The sequence below is a fragment of the Panulirus ornatus genome, chromosome 66 (genome assembly GCF_036320965.1).
Source record: "Panulirus ornatus isolate Po-2019 chromosome 66, ASM3632096v1, whole genome shotgun sequence".
Taxonomy (NCBI): Eukaryota; Metazoa; Arthropoda; class Malacostraca; order Decapoda; family Palinuridae; genus Panulirus; species Panulirus ornatus.
Window position 1 is genome coordinate 15845778 of NC_092289.1, and position 15665 is coordinate 15861442.

General features: G+C 38.6%; 1 protein-coding gene across 1 annotated transcript in view; it reads left to right on the top strand.

The window, feature by feature from the left end:
- LOC139746815 (uncharacterized) overlaps nt 1–15665 on the top strand; it is a 41263-nt gene that overhangs the window by 11768 nt on the left and 13830 nt on the right. Inside the window, exon 4 of the mRNA XM_071658391.1 lies at nt 8912–9057. Coding sequence (XP_071514492.1) covers nt 8912–9057 — 146 coding nt within the window. The remainder of the gene's footprint in view (nt 1–8911; nt 9058–15665) is intronic.

Sequence of the window (15665 nt, forward strand, 5' to 3'; positions counted from 1 at the left end):
ACACAGACATACACATATATACACATGTACATATTCATACATGCTGCCTTCTTTCCTGCCACCACCCTGCCACACATGAAATGACACCCCCATCCCCCTGCGTGCATGTAAGGTATTACTAGGAAAGGACAACAAAGGCCACATTCGTCTACACTCAGTCTCTAGCCGTCATGTGTAATGCACCGAAATCAGAGCTCCCTTTCCACTTCCAGGCCCCACAAAACTTTCCATGGATTACTCCAGACGCTTCACATGGTTCAATCCATTGACAGCACATCAACCTCGGTATACCACATCGTTCCAATTCTCTCTATTCCTTGGACACCTTTCTCCCTCTTGTATGTTCATGCCCTGATGGCTCAAAATCTTTTTCACTCCATCCTTATACCTCCAATTTGGTCTCCCACTTCTCCTCATTCCCTCCACTTCTGACACATATATCCTCTTTGTCAATCTTTCCTCACTCATTCTCTCCGTGTGACCAAACCATTTCAAAACACCCTCTTCTGCTCTCTCAGCCACACTCTTTTTATTACCACACATCTCTCTTACCCTTACGTTACTTACTCGATCAAACCACCTCACACCACACATTGTCCTCAAACATCTCATTTCCAGCACATCCATCCTCCTGCACACAACTCTATCCATAGCCCACGCCTCGCAACCATACAACATTGTTGGAACCACTATTCCTTCAAACATACCCATTTTTGCTTTCCGAGATAATGTTTTCGACTTCCACACATTCTTCAAGGCTCCCAGAATTTTCGCCCCCTCCCCCACCCTATGATCCACTTCCGCTTCCATGGTTCCATCCGCTGCCAGATCCACTCCCAGATATCTAAAACACTTCACTTCCTCCAGTTTTTCTCCATTCAAACTCACCTCCCAATTGACTTGACCCTCAACCCTACTGTACCTAATAACCTTGCTCTTATTCACATTTACTCTTAACTTTCTTCTTTCACACACTTTACCAAACTCAGTCACCAGCTTCTGCAGTTTCTCACATGAATCAGCCACCAGCGCTGTATCATCAGCGAACAACAACTGACTCACTTCCCAAGCTCTCTCATCCCCAACAGACTTCATACTTGCCCCTCTTTCCAAAACTCTTGCATTCACCTCCCTAACAACCCCATCCATAAACAAATTAAACAACCATGGAGACATCACACACCCCTGCCGCAAACCTACATTCACTGAGAACCAATCACTTTCCTCTCTTCCTACACGTACACATGCCTTACATCCTCGATAAAAACTTTTCACTGCTTCTAACAACTTGCCTCCCACACCATATATTCTTAATACCTTCCACAGAGCATCTCTATCAACTCTATCATATGCCTTCTCCAGATCCATAAATGCTACATACAAATCCATTTGCTTTTCTAAGTATTTCTCACATACATTCTTCAAAGCAAACACCTGATCCACACATCCTCTACCACTTCTGAAACCACACTGCTCTTCCCCAATCTGATGCTCTGTACATGCCTTCACCCTCTCAATCAATACCCTCCCATATAATTTACCAGGAAGACTCAACAGGAATACTCCAGCAAGCTATGCTGGAATATTATGTTTTGGCTTCTTTAGTGAAGCCCCATTTTAATAGACTTCACTATATTGGAATTCAGCTTCTAATGGACTTTTTGTATACAGTCAGGCTAAGTTTGAGATATTCCATGACTGCAAGTTTACTTGAGTAGGATTGAATCCATCGGCTGGAGTTTAAGATGAAGTAGAATAGTTTTTAGTTCCCTACCTCAGTCCAGAATGCTGAGCATCAAAACTTAGTAGCCAGTAGCACATCACAAAAGAACTTTTTTTTCAGTCAATGTTCTCTTTGCACACATGTAAAATTACACTCGTTTGCTCTAATTTCTTGGTTGATTACTATTTCTTGTATCTTTACACCTATAAAGATAACTTTCATGCCCTTAAGTAATAATTTCAAGATGAAACAAACCTAGCTTGGTCATGCTTGTCAATCTGAGATAAGTATACATTTGGTCAATACGCAAGCAAACAACGTGTCCATGTTCTTTCAACATTAGTGTTTAATGGGGTTAAAAAGATTAATTTTTTTATACCATAGTGGATAGGAGTAGTATCAGTGGTGCATGTTCCAGCAGGTCTAAGAAACAGCTCAGCTGAAAAGTTGAAAATAATTGAGTGGCTTGACAGGGAGTTAGTAGCTCATGCTTCCTGCAGGACTATGGGCTTTTTAAAAGTACTGTTTATGATATCATTAACCCATAAATTATGGTTAACAAAAAACCTGGCCACCACTATTTGTGGAATAAAAATAATTTGTTAGATGCATTCTAATAAAATTAAAGTTATACTTGTAAAAGTATGAAAAATTAAATATGCTGTATGCCTTTATTTTGGTGTGGTGCAGTGTTGAGATGATTGTTAGGGTCGTCCCTCCAAGTGTCATGGTGCATAGCAGGGGAAGAAGCAGGAGAAAGGAGCGAGGAGTGAGTGGAATATAGAACTTGGTGCTCAGTTTTTAAAATAGTGGTTGAAAATTTTGTCAGTTGATTGTTTGTCAACATCACATGATGTATTTCTTAGTTAGAACATCCAAACAGTAGAAAACAAGTGAGTGATTCATAGAAAGAGTAAACAAGTTTATCTAAGAATTATTGTAAAGTGTACACTTCAATTGCACTCTTCTTTGCACTACAGTAGACTACCCTTGTTCACCACCTGTACAACAGGAAGTAGATGACATTGGGAGATGGTGATGAACATGAATCTTTCATGCTGACATAGATTCTGTTGTTTTGAGGAGGCCTACTGGGATAAGATTTACAAATGCGAAATTTAGCACACTCTTTAAAACAGTTGCACATTGATTGTTTCTCATGATGTATGATGCACTTCATTGTGTACCATAAAATGATAGATTTCACAATTTAAGGGTTAAAACTAAGGACAAAACAAAGAACTAAGCTGGTGTGCAGGAAAGTGGCTCTTCCTCTTCTAGGAAACTTGAGGAAGGGCTAGCACCAGCAAGTTCAGCTTCCTCCACCAGTGAAACTCCCCTACCCACCTTCATGACTTCCATCCCCATTTCTGATCAAGTGATTCTGGTGACTCCAAATCCACCTCAGGCTATTTTCCTATGATTCAGAGTAGCCTTTGCTATTCCCTGAACACCTTTTATCCTGGGGGATACCTACAGAACACCACATCATCAGTGGACCAAGGTTAGTGTACAGTACACATATTCAATTGTGAATTCCTAGTTTTTTCAAACTTCAATTCCTGCACAGTAAGGTGGTACTACGAACAGAAAAAGAATGGCCTTATTTCTTTACATCCACTTTAGCTGTCATTCATAAAGCATTGAAACAGGAGCCCCTTATCTACAGGCAAGCACTGCAGACTATTCCATAGTTTCCCATGACTGTTTTGTAAGTCCTGATTCAGCCCGTTGACAGCATGTTGTCTCCATTGTACTGCATTGCTCTTATTTGTTTCACCCCATGCATGATTTACACCCCTTTGCATGTTCAGGCTTTGTCTCTTAAAGCATCTCTTGCTCCATTCTTCCATCTCATTTTTGGTCTCCCCCATCTGCCACTTCCTTCCCCTTCAGACATGCATACCATCTTAGTCAGCCTCTCCTTACTCATTCTCTCCATTTCAGCACATTATCTTTAGCTCTCTCAAACAGACTCTTATTACTGTGTCACCCCTTCCTTTTCTAATCATTCCTGACTCATATAACCCTCCTCACTACATTTTGTCCTCAAGGATTTCATTTTCAATGTATTTGTCTATCATATGGAGTTGAGTATTTTGAAGGTTTGTTGAATGTGTTTGAAGATAGAGTGGCAGATATAGGGTGTTTTTGTTGAGGTGGTGTGTGAAATGAGAGGGTCAGGGAGAATGGTTTGGTAAACAGAGAAGAGGTAGTGAAAGCTTTGTGGAAGATGAAAGCCGGCAAGGCAGCTGGTTTGGATGGTGTTGCAGTGGAATTTATTTAAAAAGGGGGCGACTGTGTTGTTGACTGGTTAGTGAGGATATTCAATCTATGTATGGTTCATGGTGAAGTGCCTCGAAGACTGACAGAATGCATGCATGGTGCCATTGTACAAAGGCAAGGGGGATAAAGTGTTCAAATTACAGGGGTATAAGTTTATTGAGTATTCCTGGGAAATTATATGGGAGGGTAATGATAGAGAGTGTGGTTGAAGGCATGTACAGAGTATCATATTGGGGAAGAGCAGTGTGGTTTCAGAAGTGGTAGGGGATGTGTGGATCAGGTGTTTGCTTTGAAGAATGTATGTGAGAAATACGTAGAAAAACAAATGGATTTGCATGTAGCATTTATGGATCTGGAGAGGGCATATGTTAGAGTTGATAGAGATGCTCTGTGGAAGGTATTAAGAGTGTATAGTGTGGGAGTTAAGTTGCTAGAAGTGGTGAAAAGTTTTTATTGAGGATGTAAGGCATGTGTATGAGTAGGAAGAGAGGAGAGTGATTGGTTCCCTGTAAATGTCGGTTTGCAGCAGGGGTGCGTGATGCCTCCATGGTTGTTTGATTTGTTTATGGATGGGGTTGTTAGGGAGGGAAATGCAAGAGTTTTGGAAAGAGAGGCAAGTATGCAGTATGTTGGGGATGAGAGAGCTTGGGAAGTGAGTCAGTTGTTGTTCGCTGATGATACAGCGCCGGTGGCTGATTCGGGTGAGAAACTGCAGAAGCTGGTGACTGAGTTTGGTAAAGTGTGTGAAAGAAGAAAGCTAAGAGTAAATGTGAATAAGAGCAAGGTTATTAGGCTCAGTAGGTTTGAGGGACAAATCAGTTGAGAGGTAAGTTTGAATGGAGAAAAACTAGAGGAAGGAAATGTTTTAGATATCTGGGAGTGGATTTAGCAGTGGATGGAACCATGGAAGCGGAAGTGAGTCACAGGGTGGGGGAGGAGGCAAAGGTTCTGGGAGCGTTGAAGAATGTGTGGAAGGCGAGAACGTTATCTCGGAGAGCAAAAATGGGTATGTTTGAAGGAATAGTAGTTTCAACAATGTTATATGGTTGCAAGGCGTGGACTATGGATAGGGTTATGCGGAGGAGGGTGGATGTGTTGGAAATGAGATGTTTGAGGACAATATGTGGTGTGAGGTGGTTTGATCGAGTAAGTAATGAAAGTGTAAGAGAGATGTGTGGGAAAAAAAAGAGTGTGGTTGAGAGAGCAGAAGAGGGTGTATTGAAATGGTTTGTTCACATGGAGAGAATGAGATAGGAAAGATTGACAAAGAGGATATATGTGTCAGAGGTGGAGGGAATGAGAAGTGGGAAACCAAACTGGAGGTGGAAGGATGGAGTGAAAAAGATTTTGAGCGATTGGGGTCTAAACATACAGGAGGGTGAAAGGCATGCAAGGAATAGAGTGAATTTGAACAATGTGGTATACTGGGGTCGATGGATTGAATCAGGGCATGTGAAGCGTCTGGGGTAAACCATGGAAAGTTTTGTGGGGCCTGGATGTGGAAAGGGAGCTGTTGTTTCAGTGCATTATACATGACAGCTAGAGACTGAGTGTGAATGAATGTGGCATTTGTTGTTCTTTCCTTGTGCTACCTCACACGTTTGCAGGGAGAGGGAATGCCATTCCATGTGTGGCGGGGTGGCAACGGGAATGGATGAAGGCAGCAAGGATGAATATGTGCATGTGTATATATATTTGTATATGTACTTATTATACTTTGTCGCTGTTTCCCGCGTTAGGGAGGTAGTGCAAGGAAACAGACAAAAGAATGGCCCAACCCACCCACATACACATGTATATACATACACGTCCACATATGCGCATATACATGCCTATACATTTCAACGTATACATATGTATACATATACAGACATATACATATATACACATGAACATAATTCATACTTGCTCTCTTTATTCATTCCCACTCCTCACATCCATCCAGCACTTTTTGGACTACTGTGCCATCAAACATAGTATATATCTTTGATCTCATAGATGGTGACCACTCTACACACTTTTCTCAGTGCACCCAGGACCTTATCCACCGAAAATGAAAAACTTTTTCTCCCCTGCTGAATTTGATAAATTTATTTTGTTCATATTAACTGCCAACTTTCTCTTTTCTCAAACTTCCAAACTTAAACACTGTCTTCTGCAATTTCTTACTCAAGTCTGTCGTCAAAGGTGTTTCATCAGCAAACAACAACTGGCTCACTTTCCATGCCTCCACAACTGTATATTCTTCAGACTAACCTATTTTACCATGACCCTTACATATACCTTCCTCACAAATCCATCCATCAACTTATTAAACAGTCATGGTGATATCACACACCCTTGCCACATACTCACCTTCATCTTTAATTTCTTGTCCTTCTTCCCACTAACAAATGTGCTTTCCTTTCTTGACAAAGACTTGTCACTCCTTGATGTTTTCCTCCCACATCATATATTCATAACCCCTTCCATAAGGCATCTCTATCACCTCTGTCATACACTTTCTTCTGATCCATAAATGCGACAAATAAATCCTTCTCTTTTTAACTGTATTTTACATAGATTCATTAAATAAATACCTGCTTCTTACATCCTCAGCCTTCTTGAGGCCAGTGTTCTTCCTTAATCTGATGCTCTGTACATGTTAACACCCTTTCAGTCACCTCTCTCCTGTCCTACTTAGCAGGAATACTCATCAAACTAGTACCTTTATGATTCACATTTCACCATTTTTTCCCCCTTGCCTTTACATAATGGCCCTAAACGTCCATTCTGTCAGTCTTCAGGGCTCTTACTTTGACACATACATACCTTGAAAATCCTAACTAAGCAGTCAACAACACTGTCACCCCATTTCTTGAAAAATTCAACTGCATTCTCACCAACTCCAGCCACTTTGGCATGCCTCATCTAATGTAAATCTTTCACATATGTCCACATCCCCAATACTCCACATCTACCACTTCATGTAACATTTTCAAAAGTCCTTCAAAATACTTACTCTGTCTTCATTATCCCTCCAGTTTGTGTTATTTGAAATTAGGTCCTTTACACTCTCAGCTGTAAATAGTTTGAATGCTTTTACCTCATGATTTTCCTCTGTATCAAAGCCCTGCCCACTTCATGAGAACTTAAAATTGTTGGATTAGTTGGTGCTACACCTAAAATCCCAGGCTCTGCAGTATCTCTTAATGAGCATAGGAATCCAGTGGTACCACTTTTGTCAAATTCTGTCAATTAGAACAAGTGCATCCTTTGATGAATAGTTTAATGATTATTATGATTACTTATTATAAGTACAGCTACTGGAAAAGTTTGCCTTTATTGGATACTCATTTGTTTGTTTTCTTCTTGTTATGCCCCAATATATATGTAATGTAGAAGAAAGATGGTTACACCCTGGAAATTGATTAAGTAACTTCTGGTGTGAAGGTTCACATTGGTCATGACTAGTTACATATGCTGGTTCTTCCATTCTTTGGAATGTTTGGATCCAGCTGCTTTTAAATAGACTACTGGCTCTAATTGGATAATTAACCCTCCAGTTAGATTTCACATGAGAATGGTTTATTAGTAGGTTTTAAAACATATATGCAAAGCACTTGCCAAGTGATGTATTTGTATTAGATGTCATTCCTTGCATTCATGAGGTGCACCTATGTACTGATATTTCTGTGTTGACTGTCAGTCCATTGGGAATTTGATTTGTCTTGTCATCTGACTTATTTCTTCCTTTTCCTGTTCAAGAAGGGAATCAGGAGAAAATATGAATTTAGACTGTCTTTTTTACACAACCACATACTGGAACACAAGTTCAAGATGACCATCTTACAGATAAACCACCATACCTTTTAGGTAAACTTCTAGACTTTCATTCTTGACCTTAAAAAGGCATACTAGCACCATCTGCTAAGTTTCAGTATAAGAAAGTTCTTGGCATTTACATTGGTACGTAGACCTGACAGTTTAAATTTAAGATGACCAAGTTACAGAGTATCCATCATACCTTACATTTAGGTACTGGACATTCATTCTAGGCTTAACCCTAAAGTGGCAATGCTGCCTTTGTTGTCCATCCTCATACTTGAAGAATAAGAATGCTTTTATCCTAACAGAATTTCTCTATACTATACTTTATGAAAGAAATACTGAAAAAGAGTATACTTCCCTGCCATTCCAAATGGTTTGGAAGCTTCTTATTTATGTAAGTATACAATGAGTATGGGTTTTTCCAAGCATGTGTCAAGAATGTTCAGGCAAGGAGAGATATTGAGACTCACTGTAAGGTAGTGCTGACCGAAAAGTTTTGTATCCATGAAGAGATATTCACTCATTCATTCATACTTCTTGCCTGTTTACTGCTTTTGTGAAGTAGTGTCATGAACAGATGGCTGTGCCTTAGAGGAAAATTCCCAATTTGGCTCCTTCCTATGTTATCTATTTTGGAAAGTCATGATAAAGGGCAACAAGATTTTCAGTTCCCCCCCACACTTACTTGCCTTATGTGATACACTGGAAATATGTGGTTGGTTGACCTGGTGACTTACAACTGCACTATACTGTAAAGGAAGTTTTAAAGTTAATTGTATTTTATTTGGCTGTGTTCTTTTATGTCTGTTGTAAGTATTTTTGTTTTATTACTCAGTGCAAGTAGACTTCTTGGGACATTTCGAAAGAAACATCTGGAATGTATTTAATGAACTAACATTTTCTTTGAAAACATAACACCACTTTATATAGAAGACAGGCTAATGTATGTGAACACTAACATCAGTAAAATAACTATATATATGTTGCGGAGTTGGACCCTAACTGATTTGTTTGACTTGATCTTTAACTTAAAACTAAAAATTTGGGCCAATTTCTCCGCCAGTAGGTCCCTGATTCACACAATAATTTTAGGTTTACCCGCCCGACCAGCCGATGGTCTTCAACCCTCAAAACCCCAATGCTCCGCCCATCTACCCATGTGGAATCTGCCACAAGGAGGTGCATGACAACGACCAAGCCATCCTTTGCGAGTCAGGCTGTAACTTCTGGTTCCACAGGTGAGACATTTATGCTTTTTTCTAGGAGAGGAATTTTGTAAAAGTTAACTTTATGGATTTAGCATGTTATTGCATATTTCAAAATTTAGTCCTGTTCCTGCTTATGGTTCCACAGATTGGAATTATTGCAACTGGTAAGCCCACATACAAGATATAGTATTTTGTTTTCATCCAGAGATGTAGAACAACCTCTGGTTTCATGGGCATGGCTTATAATGAGCTTTGTGTTTAACAGATTAGGCAGATTGAAATTTATAGTTATGGAGATGTAGTTTATCCTGACAGATTATGCAGATGATGCATAGTTCAGTTTGTGGTTTCACATTGATGCTTTTTTTTTTTTCACCTTAAGGTATCATCATTAGACTTACAAGATTTGTGCATTGCCGTTTGAGGATGTATAGTATACTGTACCACATTAAAGTCATTGTAACTTTAAGTTTGGAAGTCAAGGTCAGATTATTGTAAGCTGCATGGAATTACTATTTTGGGCTATTATTTTTAATGATCAAAGATATCAGCATGAAACTTTCATTATATGTGTACTATCACGTAAAAGTGCATTGAATTCCATGTTGAGTTTACTGTGGGATGTTACCAGACTCTGCCTACTTAAGGGTACATTGGAAGTGAAAAGATTGCCTTTAGGGAGGCTGTATCTTTAGAAGTATATTCTCATGGAATAACTTTTCACTTAAGAGGAGTTCTTCATTTCCCTGCTATTGAAAGTAGTGCAACCTTGGTGTTGTGGGAATTCCTGGAAAAGGAGTCCTGGGGAAACTTCAGTACCCTTTCAGGAAAATGAATCTGGGGCAAATATGAAATCAAGGAAGAGATTACTGTGGTCTTGTATTAAGGTCATATGAACTTCAGCAGCTTCATGGGATTTGGCTGTATGAGCATCTAGCAATATGTTGGATAACTTTAAAATTAAAACTAACATTCTTTTGCCACTGGTTATTCTTTTACATAAGGGGAGTCATGTTTATGTTCAACAAGAATAACTTTGTAGTTAACTTTTATTTCTGAGCCTGGCATACAAGTCAAAAACATCACAACCTCCATGTCTTGTTGAGACACAACTTTAGGCTATGCATAATTTTTCAGTCCTGTTGCATTTAGTATGGTTTTCAAATCACCACAGCTAACTGTTAGCAGCACATTAGTTACATCTTAACATATTGTAGAGAAAGTTATTTTTCCTTGTAGCTGTACAAATTGTAAAAAAAAAGTTTCCACTGTTTGAAGACTATTTCAAGTCGGTGTGTTCTGCAGGAGTCACAGTATGTTTTATTTTGGAAACCTCATGATTACAAGATGTTGAAGGAGGGAAGTATTGAGTAGTGTTGCGCATTTTTAATTAAAGCTAAGATATGATCGTAGCTACTTTTATGTACAGTTTTGAGGTGGACCTACCTGCTCAGGTTGTTTATATTGTTGTGGGAAATCTATGAGGAGCACCAAACAACCTCATGAATTTTATGAATCAGCAGGTTTGGATCAGACTTCAACATCCAGTCAGCTGCAGGTTGATGGGGTTCATATTGCTGGTCATAAATCTCCTGATTCATCTTTGAAGGTAACTGAATCTTCTGCTGGGCAAGGAATTAGCTGTTGATATATGAGTGCATTAAGCTTCAGAATAGTTGAGAGTGGAGGTAGGGGTGCAGTTAAGACTCTCATTGCTTCTAAATTGGCAGCCAGCATAAGGAACCCCCTAGCCGAGATTGATGAGCATGGTAATGCTATAGACAAGCTGAATTAGTAGATCTATTTTTGTGTATATGTGCTGAATGAAATGCTGCCTGACTTAGTAGAGTAGATTTTGTACATTTTTGCTGGATTTAGGCTTAGGTGAATTAGCCTGTTACAGCCACCCCAAGTGTACATATATAAAGGCATGAAGTGTTTTCAGTAAAGCCTAACACAGCATAGTGGCTGCAGGCCTTTTCCAGAGTTAGCTACCATTGTTTCCAGGCATTATCCATTATTCAGTTTTGGCAATTATTATTCTTGAAATTGGATCTTTGAATTTGCAGATTTTCTCAGCTGTAGTCTTAACACTACAAATTCCAGCTCCTTAGGACCCATGCTTCTAGATATAACTTCTTACACTTCCAACACTTTCCTTTTACCACTTTAGAAGTTGGATGTGAATGGAGGTATGTCATCATATTTGTTTGTACATTATTGATAAAAGATAGAACATATATATGAGGATTAACTCAAAGATGCCATTCTTTCTTGTTTTAGAACAAGAGCTGTACAGATTTACCTGTTCTTGTCATTAGAATGAAGAAATACAGTAATATCTGCAGGTTTCAGTTATTATGCTCCTTTAATTAGCTATAAATATGTAAGGTCCAGCTGTTTTTTTAGCTTGATACTATTATGGTCCTCTGTTTTACCAAAGAGTTTGACTTTTAGGTCCCAAAATTTCAGTACTGATGTTCAGGGTGCTTCGTTTTTTATGACAATTAGATTCCAACTTGGCAGAAGGGGTAAAGGGTATATGGTCAAAGGACTATATATTCTGTGATATTTCATACCTTGATACAGATGCCAGAATATTTCCTAGGCATTTTATTATCGTTTGGAAGTCTTTTTGATATATTGTAGAACTTTTTCTGCTTTATATGGGGATTTTACATTTGTTTTTAAAGTTTTTAGTTGCATTTGTTTATGGTAGGATAGTGCTTGTGTTTAAGGGATAAATGAATCCATTGTTGGTGAGGAACAAGGTGGATTTAGGAGGGGAAGTGGATGTGTAGATCAGAAACTTACACCTAAATAGCGGTGAAATTTTCATAGAAAAAGCTATATGCAGCATTCATGGATTTGGGAAAAGTTTGTATTAGAGTGAATAAGAAGGTGTTTTGAAAGGTTTTGACTCTTTGGTGTGCATGAAAATGTTGAATGCTGTTAAAACCTTTTGTAAAGGAAATGGTGTGTGTTTGAGAACAGTACAGAGTATGAGTGAGTGGTCTGAAATAGATTTAGGAGGGCTTTGAAGTTGTGTCACGTCACTTGGTCTTTTATCATCTTTATGGGTGGGGAACTGAATGAGATGGGAATGAGGTGGGTGAAAGTGGTGTGATGCTTAGCCACAGAGGTGGATTGATTAGTGAGCTGGTTCGGTAATGTATGGAGGATGAGGATGCAGAATGTGAGATAGAGATTCTAGTTTTTGAAATAGAAGGGAGGTCAGATTGTAAGATCAGTTTGCATCATGGAGAACTGCAAGTTATTAATGACTTTCATTATTTAGGAGTTGTGTTTAGTAAAGAAAGGAGCTGGAACCTGAAGTTTATAGTAGTCATGGAAGGAAGAAAAAATGGGTTATACTAAAAGTCATGGTGAATGAAAAATTTTAGCATACATTGTACTACAAGCTTATGTGAATAGTACTTGTCCCAACACCAATTTATGGCTGTGAAACCCAAAGTGTATATAAGTCAGGATAGGTGGAAAGAAAGAGCAGGATAAAAGGGCGATTTACATATTATAGTTAAGGAGGATAGATAGAGTAGAGGTTGAATATATGAGAAGTTTATTTAGTATAAAGAAATCATTAGAAATGCATGTGGATACAAGTTTTAAGGATGATGTATGTGTGTATACCTATATATATGTGTATATAAGTGGATGGGTCTTTCTTCACCTGTTTCCAGGTGCAACCTTGCTAATGCGGGAAAAGGGAATCAAGTATGATAAATGAATAAGTAAATGATCATGGAAATTGTATAGCAGATGATAGGCTGGTCAAGAATATATATTGTAGCGCATTGGCTTCCACTGTGTTACAGTGAGGAAAAGTAGAGCATGGAAAAGGTAATTAGATGCAGTGAGGTGGATTGCCTACAGTTTGGAATATTTTAGATGATGTTAGAGGAAATGTTGAAGATTGGATGCATTGGAAACATTTTGTGTATGAAGTGTCAGGATTGGAGAATTTGTCTCTTTTGACAAATCAGCAGAGGATGTAGAGTGAAAAACTAAGAATACCTTTTATAGATGCGGAAGTTCTTGTTTCATACTAACACTCTGGGCATGGGTTAAGAATGTAAGAGTGATGTTGCAGAACCAGCATGTACTTGATCCATCCCAGTGCATTGGGAATGGAGTAATGATATTGGTTTGCAGTTTGTTATTAGGTTCCTAATCTCCCTTGGCTTCTCATGATATGACTTCTGATAAGTTTTGTGTAAATTCATAGCTGTCTTCCTGTTTTGTGATTTGAGAGATTATTTTTCTTGGAAACATGGACGTTTTCCTTTCATAGATTTCATAACATGGGATAGGTGCATTCAGCTGGCTGCGACTAACTTTTGGGTATGTTCTTTATTGATCCTAATTCGAAAATTTCTTGAAGGTTTCTTCGGTAATGCCATTTATCATAACTGGCCTTGTCAGGAAGATGTATCTTTAAGTTAGGAATACTTTTGACCTTAGATTGATTTTAGATGTCTTCTCATGCAGAAAATGGTGCCATGGAAGTGGTTTGAGAACTGGCTTTACACATTACTGGTGAGCCTGCTTGTAATGATTATGTGCAGTCCTTTAGATTCCATTTTGATTACCCTTAAGTCACTGTAAGTTTCAGTAGGTGAGGGAGTTTCTGATGGTTAAGGATATTAATTTGATATGAAGTAGAAATGCATTACAGAAGACATATGAAAAACTAAAGAATCTAAAGTGGTGTGCAGAACTGGTACTTCTTACTGGTGTTTGGCAGTATTTGTTGGTTTATGATTTGGCTCTCTCTGGAAGTGAGCTCATTTCCAAATTTGCTAAACAGTATTCAGTTTTCAGAACAATATAATGGCTTTGTAGAAAAGTCAGATATTGAGAGACTAACCATTTTTCTCTCTTCACTAAAGCAGCAAAATGTATGTGTAGCAGAAAATACAACAACGGCTCTCATGTCAGTTGTGGGAGCTGAGTGATTGTCGAACCTGTAACAACTGTTCCAGCTAGATTGGAAATGAAACTTTTAAGGCAGAAGGAGGACAGGGGACTGAAATATTGCATAAATTTGAGGCCACTGTGGGGTTGTGAAAACAACTTTCTCAGTCAAAGTATCCTCTGAAAAAAAAGTTGATAAAGCTCATAATGTTTAGAACAATGTATTCAGTACTCTTTGCTTAGGTTCAGCCCTAAACATTGCTTAGGTTCAGCCCTAAACATTGTTTAGTCTTACAAGTCAGTACCTTAAGGAACTTTTTTGTTCTGCCATGATGACATTTCAATCTGATTTCAAGATTACTATACTCACATTAAGATTTGAGATCAGTGACACAATGAGCAATATTTAGGATTTTATAAGTGTTTGTTATCCCTGGGGATAGGGGATTAAGAATACTTCCCATGTATTCCCTGCGTGTCGTAGAAGGCGACTAAAAGGGGAGGGAGCGGGGGGCTGGAAATCCTCCCCTCTCGTTTTTTTTAATTTTCCAAAAGAAGGAACAGAGGGGGCCCAGTCCTCAGTTCTTAACGCTACCTCGCTGACGCGGGAAATGGCGAATAGTTTAAAAGAAAAAGATAAGTGTTTGTATGATATATTTTGAGGGTTTTATGGTAACAGTTGTAGGGGAATATTCAGAGAGTTCTAATATATTGAATTAACCCTTGAAAATCTTAGGTCTTCTCTATCTGTCATGGAACTGTAAAACTGTCATCTTCCTCTGTGCTTTAAAAAGATTTCTGATGTGGCTTGTAGAGATAAGATACTTCTGACATGTTTTTAGCACTTAGCTTGGCCTTGTAGTAGGAAGATGTATTTGTTGGAAAGAATTCACACATGCTTTAAGACTGATGAAGACAGTAAGCTGGCCATGGATAGTTCCTTGATGATTCCTTGAGGAAATGCTGAAAGATGTAAAGTGAATTAAGAATGCATGTGGACCAGTTTAAGGCTGTGTGTTCCACATGTCTTTGCCTTTACCAAGTGCGAGGGAAACCTGCAGTACCTTTTCTGGAATTGGTGTCAAAAACCAAAACATGCATGAGTAAGATTTTGCATACTAGGCGCATCTTGTATAGATGGGAAAGGCAGAGATGAACAGGCGGATTGTATGATAGATGGAAGGTTTTGCAGTATCTTAGGATTAATGATATATGATTTAGGTGGTATCATGTGTGTGGTATTGTGATTTTACAATGTTGATTCATGGGGAGAATATTTGAAAGAACTTATTTTAATGAAGTGAATGGCAATAGAAATGGAGGTTGAACAAAAGAGTGAGAGTCCCTTGATTAAAGGAATACCTCCTTAGAGGACAATACAGAAATTTATAGAGGTCTTGGTGCTTGGAAAGATTCTGTTTGAGTTACCCTACTATATTGTAGGAGATATTATATAAACTATGGGCAGACACTGATGAAAATTTTCCCCAGTCATGTATTCACTCTTCAGACATGTTGTCCATTCCACATCACTTCTCTCCATTTCATTGTAATTAGTTTCCATCTGTTGTACTAGTTTAAAAAAGATCCAGTGGGCCTCCTCGGTAGACCTACTGGTGACTTTGGCACCACCATAGTACCTGTGATGCTAGCTTAGACTAGTTAACTTTTTTCTCACTTTTCACTTCCTTCTTGTTATATGA